The 20,436-nt window shown below is 43.2% G+C and overlaps 2 protein-coding genes across 3 annotated transcripts; both read left to right on the top strand.

The window, feature by feature from the left end:
* Positions 1-1,469: 1,469 nt before the first annotated feature.
* LOC135377659 (uncharacterized) lies at positions 1,470-10,119 on the top strand. Of its 2 annotated transcripts, none has more exons than XM_064610253.1 (8): positions 1,470-1,650; positions 1,863-4,311; positions 4,763-4,896; positions 6,346-7,022; positions 9,213-9,381; positions 9,493-9,550; positions 9,726-9,825; positions 9,915-10,119. In XM_064610253.1, the coding sequence occupies exons 2-8, from the start codon at positions 1,988-1,990 to the stop codon at positions 9,981-9,983; spliced, it is 3,531 nt and encodes a 1,176-aa protein (XP_064466323.1). In that variant the 5' UTR covers positions 1,470-1,650; positions 1,863-1,987; the 3' UTR covers positions 9,984-10,119. The 2 variants fall into 2 exon arrangements, with proteins under 2 accessions (XP_064466323.1, XP_064466322.1); XM_064610252.1 differs by having other exon boundaries at positions 9,490-9,550.
* A 4,316-nt stretch (positions 10,120-14,435) lies between these two features.
* On the top strand, positions 14,436-20,244 carry LOC135377658 (transmembrane protein 127-like). Its single transcript, XM_064610249.1, has 4 exons — positions 14,436-14,702; positions 16,864-17,189; positions 19,166-19,336; positions 19,780-20,244. The coding sequence occupies exons 2-4, from the start codon at positions 16,913-16,915 to the stop codon at positions 20,112-20,114; spliced, it is 783 nt and encodes a 260-aa protein (XP_064466319.1). The 5' UTR covers positions 14,436-14,702; positions 16,864-16,912; the 3' UTR covers positions 20,115-20,244.
* The last annotated feature ends 192 nt before the right edge of the window (positions 20,245-20,436 follow it).

Here is a 20,436-nt window from a genome sequence, read left to right as displayed (position 1 = left end):
TGGCCTGCCGGGCCTGGGCTTTACCTCACTTGCCTCTATAACGATTCCCTTTGCTGCACCCAAAAACAGAAAATGAATGGAGACAAAAAAATCTCCACCGCTCATTAAGTCACCTAGCTTCTGCTAGCTCCAGATGCTCAGCGAAGAAGACTGGCTGTGCACCTGCCGAATTAAAAATGCTGCTTTCGAAAGAAATAAAGTATAGCTGATTACAATGATATTCCTGCAAACCAGAGGAAAGCGTGTTCGCACCATGTTTACAGAACGGTTACGAAGAGCAGAAACAGTGAAAGGAGTTTCGGTGCAGCTGGCCATTGCAAACCAGGCTCTATGCACCGTCCAGCATCCTTTTCCTCCACAGTAATCTTCAGCAGAGAATAAACAGTGCAACCCAAAGTGTATGAATATGTCTAGACCAGAAATGTGTAATCGTATAAAGTTGAGGGAGGTTGTGATATCTTGGAAGTATGATCTTTTAGCGACAATTCTGATCTCTGTAATGTGTGGGACTGGTCTTTCTGTGGCGGGTCTGGGCTGGGTAGAAAAGTGACGGCCAGTGTCATTCTCTACTGTGCCGTCCTAGGCTCTCCCTGGGTTTTCTGGCAAACTTTTCAGATGGATGTCGACACAGTTCCCCTGAAGTCTGCCCAGGACGCATACTAACCCCCTACTGTTTCCTCCCGTTTTGCCAACTTCACACATTTCTGCACCATTCATACGCGCTGTTACTTTTTGATGTTAATGCCCCCCCTGAGCCTGCCTAAAGGGGCACCTTTCGGACAGCAAGGATACGGGTGGGAGGCGCAAATTTCCCACTTGTCCCCCCCGGAGGTGAAGAGTAAATGCCGACACTGATTCCAAGCATTGATGTATAGCTGCAGTATTTTTTTTTTTTTTTCCTGCGGGTGTTTATAGGAGAACTTGTGAAGTTCAACTTAGCATTTATATGTGTATGTTTAGATATCTTACTGGTCTAATCTCTATATGTAAGCTGGGAGTAGATGCATGAAGCAAGAGATGTAAACGAATAACAACGAGGCATTCATTAATACGTTTGGCAGTGTGAATATTGATTACACTGAGAGACAGCTTTATTTTAAACGTTAAACGTTTTAAACGGAAGTAGTAAAGTAAACCTTTTGTTATTAGGTTAACTATTACTTATTTCATATTAACAGGCGCTTTACTTTTATTCATTCACATCAATGGTTCTAGCTGTCACCTGTCACCTTAACCTAATGGCCTGACCTTATATTAAATGAGCACGCTCGTGTTCGTGGGCCGTGGGCAGCCGACCGCGCCATGGGTTCTTTTCCCCTTTCCCTTTTTATTTGTTTCTTTATGAACACCGCGTTGGCCATGAAGGGACGGCGACACGGTAGCAACGGTAGTCGGGTAGTCGGTGAGCGTCGGGTGGTGAGCATGCGCACTTTTGCGTCTTTCGCGTCTCTCGCTGCGTCTGAGGGCGCTGTCGACGCTGTGGCGGGACTGCGCGACTGCGCATGTTGCTGTCGGAGAACGGTTGCGATGTGTCCGTTAACCCCGTTAAAAAGTCGATGATTTTCGTCCGCACAAATCAAGCAATGTAGCGGTTTTCAGGATTTTGTGGGCACCCACTGCTCGTTGTTATGCGGATCGCCGTTGTGCTTGGTAAGCGAGAGGTTTACCAGATTCCTTGTTTGAATGGACGATTGAGACGTTGCTGCTTTGCGCGCTCTTCTGTAAACTTTTAATCGGTTTAGGTCAACTTCGGTTGTATTTCTCTTGCAATGTTCTATCACAATAATTCACATGGGTCTCGTCGTTGTGTTGTTGTTTGCTTCACTGTTTTGATTCACGTTTTTTTCTTTCTTTACCAACAGGAACATTCCTCGTTCACTCGTCAAAACGTCCTTGAATGAGCGCTTGTTCGTCCTAAAATGTGACACCTGAATTCGTACATCGGAATTCAGGACTAACCGTTATGGCTGCTGAACGGGAGTAGAAAATGGAATCTTTTGCTGCTTCAGCTTTACCTTCAAAGTATGCCACCGCGTTCTCTTTTCCGTTGTGCTACACAACGTCAGATACAAACTCCGACAGCGAAGCCTCGACCTCTACTAGTACCTCCAGAACCTCAGAAGAAAGAAGTGTTGTGGACAGCAAGTACACTACATTTGTTGATTCATGTTCAAAAGTTGTTTCTGAAGCTCACTTTTTGAAGTGCATTGCCACACCGTCACTTCAACCTCCTCCAAAGTTTGGGAAGTTGGTGACAACGGAGGGACTGTTAGCCACAGTAAAAGCAATGCATAACCTGAATCTCCAAGAAGAGGACAGCTGCGAAGCTGTAGGTGCTGAAATTGTTCGTGCTGCAACTGCACCCGCAGTGCGTCCACAATTTACACAAAGCAGCTGCACTTCTGCCATAAGCTCGTTTAGTAGTGAGAGTTTGCCAGTTTTGTTAACATCTAGTCAATCACAAGAAAGCACAGATTATGAAAGTAGTCAGTTGGACTCTGACCTTGCTGACATGGACAGGTCACCATGGGTTGAAGAGGCATCTGATCGAAGCAATTCATCCAGTTCCTTTCCTAGAAATGAAGAAGTGTTATCTGGTACCAGCAATAACTCTATGGTTGCGGCAAAAACAAAAAAGACAGGAGACTTCAGCGAGGACAACCTGGTAAATAACTCTGAGTTGACAGTTTCCTTGGAATCTGTGCTGACAGTTGTTCCACTGCCCCAAGCTCCTGATGCGCACATAGCACCTGAACATAGCCAATTAGACAGCCTTCAGTTTGGAGAGAAACCACGGCATTCAACTTCATCATTTGGGGACATCAGCATTCAGTCTTGGGATTCACATTTAGAAAGTGATCCAGTGATTGATGACATTGTGGAGAATGTTATTCATGACCTTACACTGCATGATCGTGAGCTCAAAACTTGGGGTGGGATCTTGCATCTGGATGGTTCTCATACCAGTGAACGCAAAGCTTCACCAGCATCAATGTCAAGTTATGCTTCAAGCAGACGTCTGGAATGGGACAACGGAGCAGACATTGGTTATACTAAGGTGTCTAACCAAACAAGTTATAATGGTCAGTCTGTTGCTATCCCAGCACTAAATGTTGGTAAGATATTGTTGCAATCAGAGATGGAAGATCCTGACCATAAGGACAGTACCTGTCACGAATTACTGCAAAAGGATAAGGGCTGTTCCACATGTCCAAAACATTTCAATAATGCTGTGTCCCCTGTTACTTTGTCAAGTTGTGATGTAACTGTGCAGACAGATATGGCATGTAAAAAAGATGCTGAGGTGCAAGCACAGCCTGCTCTTCCTAAGCCATCATTGCAAGAACGGTTAGAACAGCCGTTGCATGTAACAGATTCAGTTTGTGAACTTAATAATGGCACTTCAAGCAGTACCTGCAGTACAACTCTCAGCCATTGCACATCGTTATTGAATGATGACTGCGGACTTTCAAGCGTTAATTCTGAAAAACTTTGTCTAAGTAACAGGGGTGCCAATTTGGAAAAGCATGCTCTTACTCGAGACTCGAAAGCGAGCATGAAACAAGATGATTCAAGAGATAATAGCAAAGTGCTGAAGGACTGTGCCAGGAGTGTGGAACTCTGTTATAGCCAGAAGTTTTCTAGGGAATTTGAAAACTACATTTCAGAGAAGGGGCACACCACTGGCCTACTGAACTTTGAAATGGGAGGTGCTTCTAGATCTAAGTCATCTGTGGACAGCGCTGGTTACATCAATTCCATATCGAATGGACTTCCAGTTCGTGGGAGAAGAGGCAGCAGTCGTTTTGTACCTGTGACTCATTTAGAGTCTATAAGCAGCAGTCACCTTAAGATGCAAATCCCAATGAGGCTAGGGAGCCTGACTTCAGGCACAGACTCCCCTGCTGAGATGCCACGATCTAGCAGCGAGATCAACAAGCGTCGTTTGGACTATTGGCTTAACTGTGGCTTTCCATACGTACCAAGTGTAGCGCCACTCAAGGCGGAAACCCGGGGTGATACACTTCCTAAAGTGAGGGATGCCTGTCACGTACCAAGGGTGAACCAGAGCCCATCAACTGACACCAGAGCCTTCCCACAGCTTTTGAAAATAAGCTCTTCATGTGTGGAAGCTCCCAAGGTGCACTTGAGCGAACAACCTCTACCTCCTACACATGTCCCCACACGAAAGAGGTACGTTACAAGGTGCAGGACTTCCCATGTCAGTGAAAGAGAGTCGTTGTGCACTTCTGATGGAAGCAGAAGTATTCCTGCATCAACCAAGGAGACACCGAAAGAAGTAATGGTGCAGTAAGTAACTCTGTGCATAACCATAAATGCGATAATTTCAATAATTAAAGTGCCACTATGTACTGAAAAAAATGACACGTTACGAACATTTTATGCGATGATATTTTGGGAGAATACAGTGGGAGACACGAGGATTCCAATGGCATAAATTCTGTACGATTCTGAAGGCACGAGATTTAGTCCGTACTGGCATTTTAACAAACTTTGATATTTTGATATTGAGGTATGGGTACTGCTCACTTTGCTCGACAGAGAAACATTGGTTGATTCCCTTTCCCTTTAGGGCATTTTTCATCGCCGCTTCTGTCGCTTGCCTGGTGCTCAGGGTTGAGGCAGGTTGGAGGGGTGGGAAGTGGGGTAAAATAAGAAATTTTTGCAGGATGACTTGCATCATTGGCCCTTCCTGTCTGATTCCTCACCATATTTTCTATGTGTATTTTTTGTTCCCAAGAGTATGCAAGTCAACAGCCACTCAAAATGTGCAGCGTTTGCAGTCTCAAGTACCTTTGAAACCTGGCTGTGCAGCAACTGTGCCATTCGTTATACGGGAGAGATCTGGCAGGTGCATTGCAAAGCCCAGAAAAGGTAATGAACAACATTGTCTGTGGTGTCGGCACATAAAGTGAATGAGGAATGCCATAGTTAAGGTCCCTTGTTTTCTGCGAAATTCCACAGAATCCCGTATGTTTTGTGGGGGGTGCGGATCAATCACTCGAAGTATTCGAATCGAGTACCCAATATTCGGATTTGCGAATATTTGACTATTCGCCGAATATGAACGACATTTCCGGAAAGTGGGCTTCACCTGATGCTTTCCTGCTTGAGGTGAAGCCTGCTTTACGAAATTGCCCATGCTGCAGGAGCAACACAGACTGTAGTTTAGCTTAAGATAACACTAGCCCAAGTTTATTGTGCATACTTCGCCTGAGGAAGGGGTGGTGTTCCTCCCGTGTGCAGTTTAGCAGTGGCACTGGGGGTTTTTGATTTGATGTCTGGGGGGTTTGCCTTTGAAAATTTAGCTCTTAAATAATGCCTACAGCCCAGGAACAAAAAGGGTGCCCTAAAGATGTAACTTCCCCAGGTGAGACAAACACACGCCAGCAAAGAAGCTAAAAGACGTTCACGACAAAGCTGAGGCAGGACGCCAATTCGTTTGTTTCACAGGTCACCTATGGATGTTGAGAAACAATTGCAGCCTATCTGTGTAACATGCTATTGCTTGATATCAAATTTTGAAATCAAGATAATTATCCCAGTATGTACTCACCTGAAAAGCAGGAAACGCTATCATGTAATATTAAAGAGTAGGGGCCCACACAAGAATTACATGTATCTCAGGTGACAGTTAATGCCAGAAAAATTACACTAAAGTCATGGGATAGAAATTCCAAACTTTTAATGCAAAAAGCATGTATTGTAAACTCCTTCCTGTCAAGTTCCTATAAACTCTGCAGAGGCTGAACGATCTTTCAGCAGGTATAAAATGATTGCAGGTGAAAGACGGCATTCTTTGTCAGAGGGTAACATAACAGTGCTTTGAATCTGTAATTCATTTCCCGTTCCAAGGAGGCGTTGACTCCTTGCCGCCGAATATAGCAGAATTTACAAGTCGGTGCCGCAGAATTTTGAATTTGACGCAGCAGAGAACCAGGGGCCTTAGCTATCGTTGGCACCAAATTTATTTCTCAAACATGTTTGGTACATGGTTTTTGTGTGTTCCGTTCTTCGAGCATATGCTATGAGACATTACCTGAGCAAAAGCACCAGGGCTAAAGTGTTATGGAGGCGCCACAATTCCCCGATTTGTGGCTTCTAGCATTCTGACCCTGGTGAGCTCCACGGTAAAACAGCATGGAACATACCTACCGAAATATTCCCCAAATATCCCACCTAACGAATTTGCTAATTATTAAGGCCGTGAAATTAATCTGCCTAATACCGTATGGGGCAAGTAAATATTTTACCGCTATTTTGAGACTTTGTAGATGGCCCCTTCGACGGGGAATATAATGCGTGTGATTACTTCCTTTGCAGGTAGAAATCGTCTGCTTGCCCTGTCTAACGTGTCCGATGGCAGCGAAATAGCAGAGTCGTCGGAAGAACAGCCGTCCTTCGACAAGCAAATTGGTTCCGAAAGTGGGAGCTGTAATGGCGGAGCTAAATTGAGCCGTTTAAGTGCCTTCCCAGACACTTCATCGTCTGCAAGCAGCTGCAATTCCAGGAGTGGTCAGTGTTACCTCAGACGGGTAGCACGTAGGGAGCTCGATAAACTGCGTATGCTGGTGGACAAGCAGAGGCATAGCTATCTCAGGAGATTGCAGAGGGAAGTAAACCGACTGCAGAAGCTCGAGGCATTGTTTGTAAATGAGCGGGAAAAGCATAATGCTCCCCTGCCACATACAGCCCCGGTCACGAGAAACCTGCCGTCTAGCACCATTCCTTCTTCTCAGTCACCCCGTACCCATTCGAGCAACTGTGGTGTCTCCAAGGCAAGAACATCCAACCCCTACATCAAAGCCTTCTCTCAGCCAGAAAGATACTTTGTGACCATAGCAGCATCTCCCAAGAAGCCAAAGAGGCAGCTACAGCCGAGTAAGATGACGGGTGTTTCCTGGGTTGTGCCTCTGTTGCGCAGTGGTGGCAGCCAGAAGGAAAACGCTTCAGCTGAAGTGGAAGAGAGGGTACACCAACTCAAGAGTTTTTCTCTGCAGGTAATTTCCAGCTTGGCAGCGGCCATTGCTATTGTACTACGTATTAGGTGTTAGCATTTTGTAGCTACTTAACTTTCGGTTAAAGAATGGCAGTCAGTGAAAAAAGCACTAGTGGGATTGGAATCCACGCCCTCCAATTTCTGGTCAGAGATGCTATCATTTATGCCGTGCTAGCTACCCTCTCGTCAACGTACCAAGCCACACTAGGAAACACAAAGACATGCACTCATCCTCAGCAGGATCTCTCTTACATTGTTGGTATTCGCTCTCACATTCACTCAGACAAACACACTAGTGGTACACGGTGAAATCGGAGAGCGTGGGTTTGAATCCTTTTCCTGGTGGCTTTTCATCAACTGCCTTTCTTTAATCGAACTATGCAGCTATCATTGCGAAGCTTAATGGAGCATGGAAGGTACCTCGAACATGTATTTTTTGATTGCGTGATACGAATGTGCTACCTTCGGGATATGTCACGCAAAATTCCTTTGGGAAGCGTGCATTTCCTGAGAAAACTTGTTTACAAGGCTGTGCGTGGTGGCGGCGAACTCTCCCAGCTTCTTCTGGGGTGTTGCTTTTATTGGCTGCCGAGAATCATCTGCTACAGCACAGGAGCAAGGTGAAGGGTCGACTGCTCTGAGTCAGACACGGGACGGGCGGCGCCAAACGCAACCACAAAAAGAGACGAGAAGGCAAACGCTTCAAAATTGGCTAGATGACGAGACGTGGTAGACTGGCAGCTGAGGGAAGGAGCCTTTCTGACCCGCAAGATTGAAAGCTCTCTTGCGCACCAGGATTGTGTGCCGCTCACTCGCTGCTTCGTTTACTACATTTAGCTTCTACAGCATGTTAATATTGATAAACACAACGTGGGTACCTCTTTCACTCTTTCATATTTTATCCTGTTGTTCACTTTTGATTTTAACAGATTGCCCAAGAGCCGTAAACAGTGCCTTTATTAGGATGCAGCACAAGCATTCATTTTAAGGCAAGAGTCAGGCCACAGTTACTCGGTGTGAGACCGGAAGAGCGGTAGCGCATTCTCAAGTTTGAGAAGCAATGACAAACAACCATGAAGTACAAAGAATGAGGTTAAGATCTGACCAAACTGAGACCCATCCTGTCTACTTCATGGTTATCATTAGTTGATATTTGATCTTAAGAATGTTTCCTATTTTTGTACTTGTTTTGTTTTGCATCCAGTTTCTTACCCTATAGTCAAAGCCCAATGATACTTTCCCAGATTATACTTTCCTGTGTACCACACTTCTTTGTCTCTGTGCTCCATCATGCTCTCATCCTCCACATGGAAGCGGTGCATTTGCTACTCAATAGATGCAATTAGATGATGCACGCATTCTTGGCTGATGCCGCTCGCTACGGGAGATTACATTACAGTTCTCGCATTAGATTCATTGCATTACATTGAGATGGCATTACAGTTCTTGCAGTGCTTACAATTCTTACTTGCTTTGTTCACTGTTGGATCATGCTGTTATGCATGTATGTTGCATATACCAACACACAGCCGATTTGAGATTTTATTCAATATACCTGTGATGTGTGCCGGTCTATTGACATCACACATTTGTGTGAAGTTTGTGAAGGCTTTACAATCACTGACCAAAGGCAACAATTCAGATTTTGTGTCGCAGCTTTAATTACGATCACAAGGGCAGCAATCTCCATTGCCGACGAGAGAGCTCGGTCGTGACATTAACATTGTCCTGCCTGCGCTTTTCCATTTGGACAGCTCAACCTGCTGCAGTGTAATACTATGTGACAGCCTGATCCACTTCGATACCTTCCACAGTTTGGCACATCACAGCTCCATGCGCTTAAGTCTGAGACTCTTACTTAATTTTATGCCAACAGGCCTTGCTCTTCGATGCTCCTGTAGTCTCGCATTGTGCGGAACAGTGGATACACACGTATTGTTGTGTGGAGATAAAGTAGGAAAGGTGATTCAGTAAAAGGTTGACAATATGGTTGATTGAAAATATCAGCATCATTGCTTTCTATCATGGTACAGTGAAGTTTGCTTTTCTTTAAATCACTTTTAGTGCTTCACATGTCGTGTGGTTTCCCACGTGATGGGCAATTTATTTATTTCTGTGAAAATTGTACGATAAGGTTTGCACTGTCTCTTCTAAGCTATATGCACTATCTTTTTGTCATGTAATCTTCTAGGCAGCATTTGCAGAGAAGTGTAAACACGTCATCAGGCATTCTCAGGACCGACTGTCTCGCATCACTGCTCTGGCTGAACGCCGGAGTAAACGGAGAGCCATTTTCCCTGCAGTTTCCCGAGAACCAAAGGCTACCACACTTCGCAGAAGCGATTCACATAAGCTTGAAGGTAGACCATTCTGAGATTTTATCCATGATTTTTTGCCACGTACCAACCAGAAAACATAGTTGTGTAGTATGGGGAAATTTGTTGATTTTTGTGTTTTCTTGAATGCAGCAGGTGAATCACATCCTCGAGCTCTATATACACAGAGAGAAATGCGGCAACAAACTGAAAAGTATGCTATTTTCTTCCGTATGCATATCGAATTAGTTTACCTGTGCGCTTTGACACCATCTGATGCACTGAGTCAACCAAAGCACACCTTAATTTGGAAAAGAGAGTTGCATTCTCATGTTCATCACACATACATGTCAGAGGTATTACATACAAACTTCCACCTTTTGTCTCAGAGTCTATAATAAGCTGCCTGAGGTTGTACAGATGAAGGAAAAGCTTAGCCGAGAGCAGCAGTACAGAAGGAACCGTCAAACTGTGCAGACCTACAACAAAGTGAGAGTGTATCTTGTTTACAATTTCTTGCTCTTCTATGCAACCTAATCGTAGTGTAGAATTGTAATTTTTATTACTCAAATTTTCAGGCTATTCAAGAGCATGCACTGAGGGGTTGCGTCAACTTTGCAATAGACAGGCCTTGCATCAACATATAAAGAGCTCTTGCTTTCTTCATACATCCAGTTTTTGCTGCCGTCCATTGTCTGCATTTGCAGATTTAAATACTCAGCTGTATTACTGACACAGCATGTTATGTTCTTGCACTTTGCAATAAAAAGTGATGTCGTGATAGCTATTCTCATTCTGCCTACCACTACCAAGTAATGATTCTGCAACAGGACAATAAATTTTGCTGAGATAATGCTCATACACAACCTTGCTAAGCGTGACATGCTATCTGAGTAACTTTTCATGATATTTAGAGCGCATTTCAGGACACATCCACCAAGACAGTATGTGCCTCTGCCACGGCAAGATACAGATGTATGAGGTTCTTGTGACAAGCTGTGATACCTGCTTCGCTGTTTTGCAGCTAGGAACAGCTACTTTTGGAGACAACTAGCTACGAAAAAACTTATTTTCTCGAAAGTCCAGCTCCAAATTTCATGGTGTGCAGATTTTAGCTTTCGCCTAGCTCATTATCTGAGGTCTAACTTGCTACGAGGCTTACCTGTGATTCTCACAGCCTGTGGCAAACAAGTTGGAGAAACCTGTATGACAGAATGAATGATGATGAGATGCCGCGAATGATACCACAACCCTGCTGGTTGCAAGTTTACACAGAAGTCAGCAGAATAGTACTTGTTAGATTGAACACTCTAAGTCTTAGAGTGTGCCATAATCTATGCAATACAGTTCCCAGCAGGCATTTCCAATCTGCACTCCAATGTGAAGAGAGTTGCATTCCGCTTCTTGGAACATAAAATATTATTCAATATCCAAATTCCAGATCCAGTTGTCTTGTCGCAATGCATCTGGCTTTATGCCATGCTCTATGGAGGGATGGAAAGATAGGAATTACAGTCGACCCTCGATTTATGAACCTTCGATTTATGAATTCCCTCGTTTTATGAACACGAGCACAGGGAACCAAACTTTTTCCATTCATTTTTCCCTCGTTTTATGAACCTCGATATTCGAATAATGAGCGGAATTTCTGGGAACCAACTAGGAGTTGCTCAGCGTTTTTGCCCTCAATTTATGAACGGATCGTTCCGAGGTTCACAGTAACCTTCAAAGGGATTATTCCGTGGTCTTATGAATGACGCCTGAACGGACAAAACGTTTTCCAGGTATTGCACCCTCGGTTCTTAACCCCTCGAAATCTGAACAACAAACGGGTTTTCCGGGGTCGCACAAGGTGCGACCAAGTGTTCCTTACCTCAGTTGATGAATAAGGTGGTCGCTGTCACCCGGAGATTAATAAACGGAGGTTAAAAATCCCAGAGGAAATTCGAGACCAGTCCAGTGCGAATGTGGTGACATCTCTTCTTTCCAAGATTGACACAGCGGAAGGTTCAAAGCAAAATTAAACAATTTAGTATTGCATAATAAACAGAGTGTGAATGCGCTAACGTCTGTTCTTTGTGAGATTGATACAGCAGAAGGCATGTTCAAAAGCAAAATTACACAATATATGGCATTATAAACACAATCCCAACTCGGAAATACTGTTCCATTTGCTCAATAGTACTCGGTTAACGGAATTTTTGATTTATGAACGATTTTTCGGGGAACCGAGGGTGTTCATAAATCGAGGGTTGACTGTACAGGGCACAATAGGCTGTACAGGCAAATAGTTATGTAACTGAACTGAACACATGGGCAGCACATGTAAAGATATAGAGAATACACATGTGGTGCATATGTATATGAATACCTTCACATGAAACAGCATCTATTTTTTTTTTACACCCTTTCGTCTGGCGTTTTTGGACTTGCAAGTGTAACTTCTGAACCATTTGAATATATTCGGTTTGAAACAGATACCGATTGGATTCAAATATAGAATTCCATATTCTGTTTGCAATTTGAAAAACCTGCATTTTTGCACCACCCAATTCAAACCGGTTATACAGTGATGGGTGTTCTTAAAGGTGTCCAACGATGTCACCAATAAGTGTTACTTGCTGAAGCTCAGTGAGTAAATAAGGCGTATCGAACAAGGAGGCAAGACCCAACTAAGCTGCCAGAAGACTATTTATTTATATCCATACTTAAATGCCCAGAAAGGGGCATTACATTGGGGGGAACAAATTGGTAGATACAAAACAAGGATAATAGAATGTGTGGAAAAGGCATAAGCGAAAACGTTTAGATGAAAAGCCCCAATCATCGTCATTCAAATAAAGTTATTGTTCAATAATGTGAAGTAATAGGTAAGCCGAACGAGGATTTAAGGAAAGTGATACTTGAGCAATAGGAATAATTAGATAAAATAAAGTGAGTAGCATGGTTTTGGACAGATTTCAATAGATTAACAACATTAGCCTAATAAGAGTCCTAGACGCTGGAGGCATATTCTATCTTGAATGTTAGCCACTGAATAGCACGGGGATGAAAGGGAAACGACAGCCCTTTTGTGCTATTTGGCAGCTTGCATTCAAGATGAACTTTCACCAACTACCCCGTCTTTGCACTTAGTTTCAGCCAGATTAAAGTTGAATATGCAAGAAGTTCGACAGAGGGAGGTGCTAGTTTGAGGTTCTGATGGAGATAACCAAGCTTCCAGTTGGCATCACTTACAAACAATGCAAATATGTTTAGACCAGGAAAGATTAGTGGAGAGATAAAAGCCTAAATATTTGTACAAGTGTTAGACAGTGCGACAGGACAAAGACCAACATTGTATTGATACACTAAGGACGATTTGGAATAAGAAAGTGGAAGATAAGTCATGACAACGGCTCTAAAGGTATTGCTGCCGATGTCGTGGTATGATGTGATCAGTGTCAATATGAAAGTGCGTCTGCAACCAGCCTCGTATTCTTGCCGCTGGTTTGATACTGGTCAGGGGCACGTGTCTTTCTCAGGATGGTGAAAAGCAGCTCCACTTTCAGTCACAACGTTTTACTGTTGAAATCTTCAGCCAACTGCTCCAGTAGCTACATGAAAGCCAAGTAGGTTTTCTGTGAAAAATGTGTTGAAGATGGTTCAGCAGCAACACAACTGTCTGTACCACAGCATACTTCAACGCATCACAATTTCCTTCTGATAAAGTCAGGCCTGCAGGAAGGTACAATGAATAAAGCTACGGAACCTAACGTGGTGCTCGAAAAACTAAACAGAGGACTTCTGGGCAGAAGCGAGTTCATGCAAAGGTGCACATGGAAAAATAAAAGAGTGAGAGCAACAAAAATTGAGCCACCTTCCTTTTTGTCATGACTGTCCTTGCATGACTGTTCTCTAATGCTGGCCTAGATAGGTGTACAGAGGTCTAGGTATAGTACAGGCGGCATGATATGAACATGGTGACAATCAAGCTTTGAAATAGGCTAGACCTGGATATGCTGAATGCTGTCCTTCAGAGGCAAAAGGGCCCTTTCTCCCTGTTTCTAGTCAGCTCTCCTCCATGTCCGTAACAAGCTCAGAAAAATGAAGAAATCTTTTCGAGTACTTCCTGCCAAGTTGTCTGCTGACAAAATTTTTTTAAATGTCCTTCTACACAACTGCAGAGGTACAAATGCTTCAAAGTGCAGAAGTCTGCAATATTGATATTTAAACACAGTAATTATTGTGATTGTGTGATGATTATTGTGGTACTTATTGTTCGGGCAAAGCATTTAACCTCCATAAGTGTGCAGTCATTCATATATATGCAGTCTTGTGTCTTCCTATTATTTAAGTCTATGGTTATTCAACAGTCATTTCATGCTACTTGCTGAACTTTGGGATTCAGTAACCAAACATGTCATGATATGTGTTTACATTACTGTACCTGCTCCAATTTCAGCATAGACCGTTTTTAAAGTGCCACTTCGGACTAAATCTTGTGTCTTCAGAACCCTGCCTTATTTTTGCAACTGCAGTCTGCGTGCCTCGCACTGTATTTTCCCAAAATATTGTTTTTCTATGTGACATCAACATATAATAAAATTAATTTTTAGTTTTGAGAATTATGCCGTTATGAGGTGCCCAATCGACCCACACGTTTGGCTACATTGCTCCTCGAAGGTCGCTTTCGTCTCCTCACCGCAGCTGCTGGTAGTCTTCCAACGTAGGGCGGTGAGCAGAGACGCGCGCTGCTGCTACCAGACAGACGCCAGAGCTCCCGGTGACGTCACCTCCGCTTGGAGAATCCAAAACTAATATCCATGACGAAATATCCTCGAGACTAGGGAGCAAAAAGGGGGACGCCACATACGCTCGCTTGTTTTTTATCCATTTTATCACAACCGAAACTAAGAAGTTTTTAGAATGCTTCCGAAAATTTGTGGGAGCGCGAAATAAAATACCTACCACCTATTTAGTTCGTACAGTGCAACTTTAACTACTGTTAGGTGGCATTTTAACTATTTTATTAGCTGGATTCAGTGGCTGGATTAGCTACTAAGGTTGAAGCACTGGGCGGGTTCGGCAACACTGGTTAGCCATAAATTGCTGCCAAGACAAGACGAGACAGCATATGGGCATAATATGGTAATATGGGTCGTGCAACATGAAAGCGTTGCTCTACTTATGGCCAAACAAACGTTACGTGATGCGCTAATTGATGATGACATGGACGTGATGATTACCAACATATTATCGAGATTGATTATTTTTCACTGTACTTGGTATTAAAAGTCGTAATAATTGCGTTTTTTTACCTTCTCACAATATCGTGACATGTCTGGAGGCAGCATTTACAGTATTTCAACGTGGCAGAAGCACAGGCAAGTAAATAATACTATCAACGTTGGGGGTGCATGAAATTTTGGTAGTTCTTTTACTATTGGGCATATCTACTACTGCTACATAGGATTAATCCAACTTTAAGTTAATTTCCGCTTTGGCGTAATGTTACCCCACTGCGTGGACCCTCCCCAATGAATGACTCATCCTGTCGCTGTCAGAAGCTTCTAAACAGGCGCTCACAACAACGAGCGTTTGAAGCCCCAGGCAGTTTTGCAAGAAAAGAGGAAAAGCATATTCCAAGAATCAAATATTAGACACGAATAATTACGTAGGTAAAACGCAGAGTCGAGCAGTACGCTCGATGGTTGAACAATGATCGAGTCGGTCGTGTCGCTCTAAAACACGAGTAAGGCAGTCACCAGTCTGACACATTATCTGACAAGTTTTGCACCTGATGCTTTGGTCTGTGAACTTTTCAGTGGATGTGACAGTGAAAGAAATTGGCTGCTTCACAAAAGTACACAATCATTCCGTCCAGATTCTCGCTTGTTCATTCAGATGGCCTTTGTAAGCCCTAATGGTGATAACGTGAAATCATATATGCAGTGTTGGTACATGTATCACGAAGCAATCATGCAATTTCAGTTGCCAATATGGCAACTGGCATGTGGTTTTTTGTTCACATCCCTGAAGCAAGATGTACTCAAAACAGTGACAGTGCACGATCCTGAAAAGGCAGTTGTACAGGTTGCAGCAGTGCACCCATGTTTGGCTTGTACTCTGACGACACTTGTGCAGTAACCACTGGCATGTGCTCAAAGCATATTTTGCATCAGCTACGGCATTCACATTGTGAAGTGACTATTCATTGTTTGGCATTGCAGTTTTTTTTTCTCTCACAATAAGAAGATATTCCCGCCATACTTAAAATATTTATTGAAAGGCAGTTCAGCTTCTATGCCATTTGCACTGTGGTTTTTAAAAAACATACAGCAGCAGTAAACTCTGGTTTCACTTTTTCTTTTGCCTCCGAGGTTTGCAAATGCTGTTGTAACCAGGGGATGATAATGGTAACAGAAACAGAAATCGTATATTACCAAAACTGGAGATGGTAACGGAAACAAAAATGATCAACCGATATTGAATTTGGGTGATTGCTATTCGTATTGTGCAATGACATTAATGACTTCCTGTTTTATTTTTGTATTTTGGTGACTCCATTCCCTGTAATATATGCCCTGAATACTGCACGAGAGCACAGGAAAGCACAATCTCGAGGGTGCATCTGTTGCTTACTTGTCCCAGCCTGCTTAACTCATGACGCCAACATATGCGACCTACACAACAAGCTCCACGACATAGGATGCCATCCTATGATCCTTTTTCTTTTTTCATTATGCCTATGGCAGTATTGTTTCCCTCTGAGAGCATCCGCCTGTGAATGTGACTCCGAGTTTGAGCATGGCATTCTACGGGAAGAAGACATGTTGCATGAAGACAATGCACAGGGGTCACGTGACTAAGCGTCACTTGAGTTGTCATGCGAAAAGGTAACGTCATTGTCGTCTGTGGCAGCCTATCTGCTGCTGCCGGGATGCTGACATAGCTGAACAAGCTGTCCTGCCGCAGCTCTGTAACAGCCGTAACAGAGACAAAATTGAAAGGCTGATGTCAGAAATGGACAAACCGGAACGGAAATACGCCCGTTACGCTTTCCTGGTTGTAACTTGCATGATCATCTCGGTGGAATATTATGTACTCTTGCAAACCACCTTCAGCAGTGAAAGTCACATTCTCTGAAAAGCCCACATCGACGGAGTAGTAAATGCAAGTGATAAATCATGACGGGCATATGTGCTCGTAACATGATATGATAGACTGGTGGTCAGCATACACCACCCAGGCTACTGCGCAGTGTAAGATACAATATTGTCACGCATACCTCTGTGGCCAAATATATGTCACATTGGTGCGATATGCTCTGCAGAGACTCAACTGCCATAACAGCAGTCTAACTACCACATGTCTGTCCAAGATACTTCTAGACACGACTGTCTATGCATATAAATAATGCTGAAGGCAAAAGAAGCATATGTAGACACCTGATATCATCTGTACGCATGCTCAGGTTTTGGGGGGAAATGTTGCCTAATTGCTCTGTTATAATATTTCATTTGTGTCATTTATTTTACGATTTAGGTTACCAAGACTTGGTTCAAAATGTGAAAGTATCTGAATCGTCAGAGTAATGAGCTCTCAACTGTCGGACCACCTTCTGCTGCGGCGACGGCCAAAGGAACATGAACGCAACCTTCCTGCTGCACTGCTTAGTGTTGTGGTGATTGCTACTCTTGCAACAGCCCTAGTGCACCCACGATGGTTTCATCTAAGAGGCGGGGGATGTACTCGCAAGTACATCGGAGTGCACGAGTTCTTCTACATTGGCTACTTTGAAAAGACATCACATGTGTTTAGTGATGGTGCGATGGAATTCCCATCATACACATATTATGGACTTGATGAAGGTATGACCATGGTAGATCCATGTAACCTCTATGTTGACGCTGCAAGAAAAATATTTACAGTACGCTGCAATACGATGCTGCAGCGTGTACAGTAACGAAAATAGTAATTAGAAAGGTGCAAAATTTTTTCACACGCGAAGTTCAAAAGTTTCATTATTCTCAGTTTTCGTCAGCTTGTCTGCAGCAGTCATCTAAGGTCTGGATAGCAGGGGTCGTTGACTAGTGCGCACTTTAGTTGTTATGACTTCTCAAGTTCAAACAATCCGTGTTCTACCTCTGTTCTGTCACATGACAATTGCAATGTCATTCCCAGCTAATGCTGTGACACCAAATGGCATTTCATGAAACTGGCACTTGCTCAGTGAATGAGTTTGGAGAGCTCATTCGCTTTTTTCTCTCGCACCATCTGCATACCCTTGACGACAGAGAGGCAGCAAAAAGAAAAGAAACGTGAATGGAAAGTTATTGTCCAATAAGCTTTTCAGTGTTTCATTATTCCTGAAATTAAAGAAGGGAGCCGTTGCACAATTTTCAAAAACTACTCTTGTTCCCAATCAACTCGTTCAGTGCCAAGTTTAGTCGTGCCATGCCCAAACACCACACAGCTGTACTAACCACCATCTTGCCTATGGATAGGGATTTGGTCACGTGCTTGTCTAGGCTTATGCCTTCCACAATCGTCAAAGCGAAGCAAATAGTCCAGTTAGTTTAGTTGTGCCAATGACGTCCATAAGTGTATTTTTTAAAGTAGACAATAAATTCTATAAGAAAAGACAAATTTATAAGAAATGGCCACCAATATTCACACATAACCTTGTCAAACTATTTCACGGATCGTCATCGTCGTTAGCGAATGATATCTTTCTTTGCTGTGTAGCTCCATCTTGCTTGAGCAAATTACATTCAGTGTGACTGTCATTTGTTGGGAATGACATTCACTTTGCCATGTGACAGGAGTGTTACATTCATGTTTGAATGGTATGGCAGGGAGCGGAGTGTGCCTATTGTACAAGTGATGGCTAGTTGTTAGGGAATGTATCATAGTTCAGTACAATGTGTTCATACAAGAACGACAGAGTTTATACACAATCAGTGATTTATCCAGAATTGTAAACCCTGTGGTGGGGGAGATTTCTGCAAAAAAAAAAAAAGAGGGGTTATTGTTATAATTACGTTGTAACAGCTTTATTTAGCATTGCCGACATGTATTGAGAGCTGAAATAACAAAGCCCCCTCCACCGCACCCTGTGTAGGGGGAGCACCAGAAAGAAGGGGAGGGGTATTGCCAGACATTTGAGGTGGGTTTAGAGGGGGGGTCTGGATAAATCACAATTTGCACACAATGCACACAGTTTCAAGCAGGCATCGTGAACGTTACAGAAACGGTTGTTGGATAGTGCTATATAACGAAATAAAGTGACCTCTAGAGGGGGAGGTGAGACTACAAAAAGAAAAGAAAAAAAGAAACGGCTCTGCCTGACCAATGCGAGTCGAGCAGGGTGCACACTGACAGTAAGTGATTTGTAGCCGGTGGTGATTCGCTTCTGGGTAGCTCCTTGAACCGACTGTGAAGTAGTGGTGCCGTGCAAGCATGCTTTGAGAATGGTTATGGGATTGCTTGAGCCCCTTAACACCCTCCCCAAACTCTACACCTCTGCTGCACATGCAATATGCATGATGGAGTCGTATGACCATTTGTACTTCCATTGACTTCCAAGGTGAAGCATCATACCTTTTACATTGTTCCTATCAATTAAAACTTTTTCATTTATTAAATTGAATAAGAGTCAGTGATACAGTGCACATAGAAAGATTATGCAATAGTGCGTAGCTCTGAATAGGGTTAAGTTACAAGGTCAGGACTCTAACCTCATTGGTTTCTTTTCATGGCGCACCTGCTTAAAAGAGAACATTGCATTGCTTCGGTTGAGTATTACCTTGAATATTCTTACACCTCACACTTTTTCTTCATGCAGAACTGAAGGACTGCGTTACACCAATGATAGTGTGCCTCCAGAGAATAGTTATTGTTCTCTGCTTCCTGGCCATCCTGAGTAGCCTGCTTCAGTTTTTCATGGATGCGTTGGGTGTCACACGCAGGTTCTTGGGGCCAATGCGACAGAATGCTGTTTGCAGTGTTTTAACAGGTATTGTTTTCTTTGTTTGACTGGTATTACTGTGCTTAAATCACGAATGACAAAATGGATAGATCCTGTTCCTTTTGAATACCCTATGCAAGTAGGTCAGCTGTCTGCGCAGATCTCAAGATTCCCTTTTTCCCCTATTGTCAGCGGAACGACCTCATTGGTCCCTCTCCCAAATAAGGGGTTTCTGTGTTCAACATTTCAAGGTTGAGGTACATGTGGTTTCTTGTGTATGTGAACCTTGTGTAGCTATATGGACGGGTAGAAAATCCAGCGAACCGGTAAGGAAGCATGAATGGAAGTGCCTCAAGAATATAGGTCAGTATGCCAGTGGTTAAAATAACAGATATATTTTTACACTTCTGAAGTATCTATGAGGCAGACATGCATGTAGTGTTCTTCCAGGTGCTGTGTAATTAACATAGCTGTGGTGTTTGTATTATCAGTGATCTTCTGTGTTGCCCTCCTTGGAGATTGCTACTACATCTCAGTCCTGATGGAGGAGCAGCAAGAAGCAACGCGACCAATACACACATCCCAAGTTGAAGTAAGCTTCAGCACCAGCTACCACCTAGCGACAGCTGCTGGTGCTATAGCTGTACTAGCAGCAAGCACTAATTTGCTCCGGGTTCCTTCAGCCAGCATGACTGTTTCAGAACCTTTATTAGATGATGGAAGTGATGAATTTTCTGTGGGGATTTCACACTCCGAAGTGTGGTCTCACCAACAAGGTTTGACTTGCCTGCAAAATATGCCCCCGTTGCCACCCTACACGCCGTGAATTTCACTTTGTTGTGTATATGTAGTGTTTTTTGTTTCCTGGTTACATTAATGTGCCTTCCAGGTGATTCTTTGCTATAATATTATGCTTTAGAATTAATAGTCACAAATAAATACAAACTTGTACTGTTCTCACGCATATAAGTGTCATCACTTGCCTTTTTGGATGCTCCTGAGCAACTACTATCCACGATGGAATCAAGATTCTGACTTTCTTGAGTCTAGGAAAAAGAGCAATATGGTTAAATTTCGAAGGAGAGAATGAATAGGGTTGTAGTCACATAGAAAGGACGTCTTTACTGCGCATTTTGAAATTTTTGTTT

This window comes from Ornithodoros turicata, chromosome 1 (assembly GCF_037126465.1).
Source record: "Ornithodoros turicata isolate Travis chromosome 1, ASM3712646v1, whole genome shotgun sequence".
Taxonomy (NCBI): domain Eukaryota; kingdom Metazoa; phylum Arthropoda; class Arachnida; order Ixodida; family Argasidae; genus Ornithodoros; species Ornithodoros turicata.
Note: the sequence above shows the minus strand (reverse complement) of the source record. Positions and strands in the feature narration are given on the sequence as shown.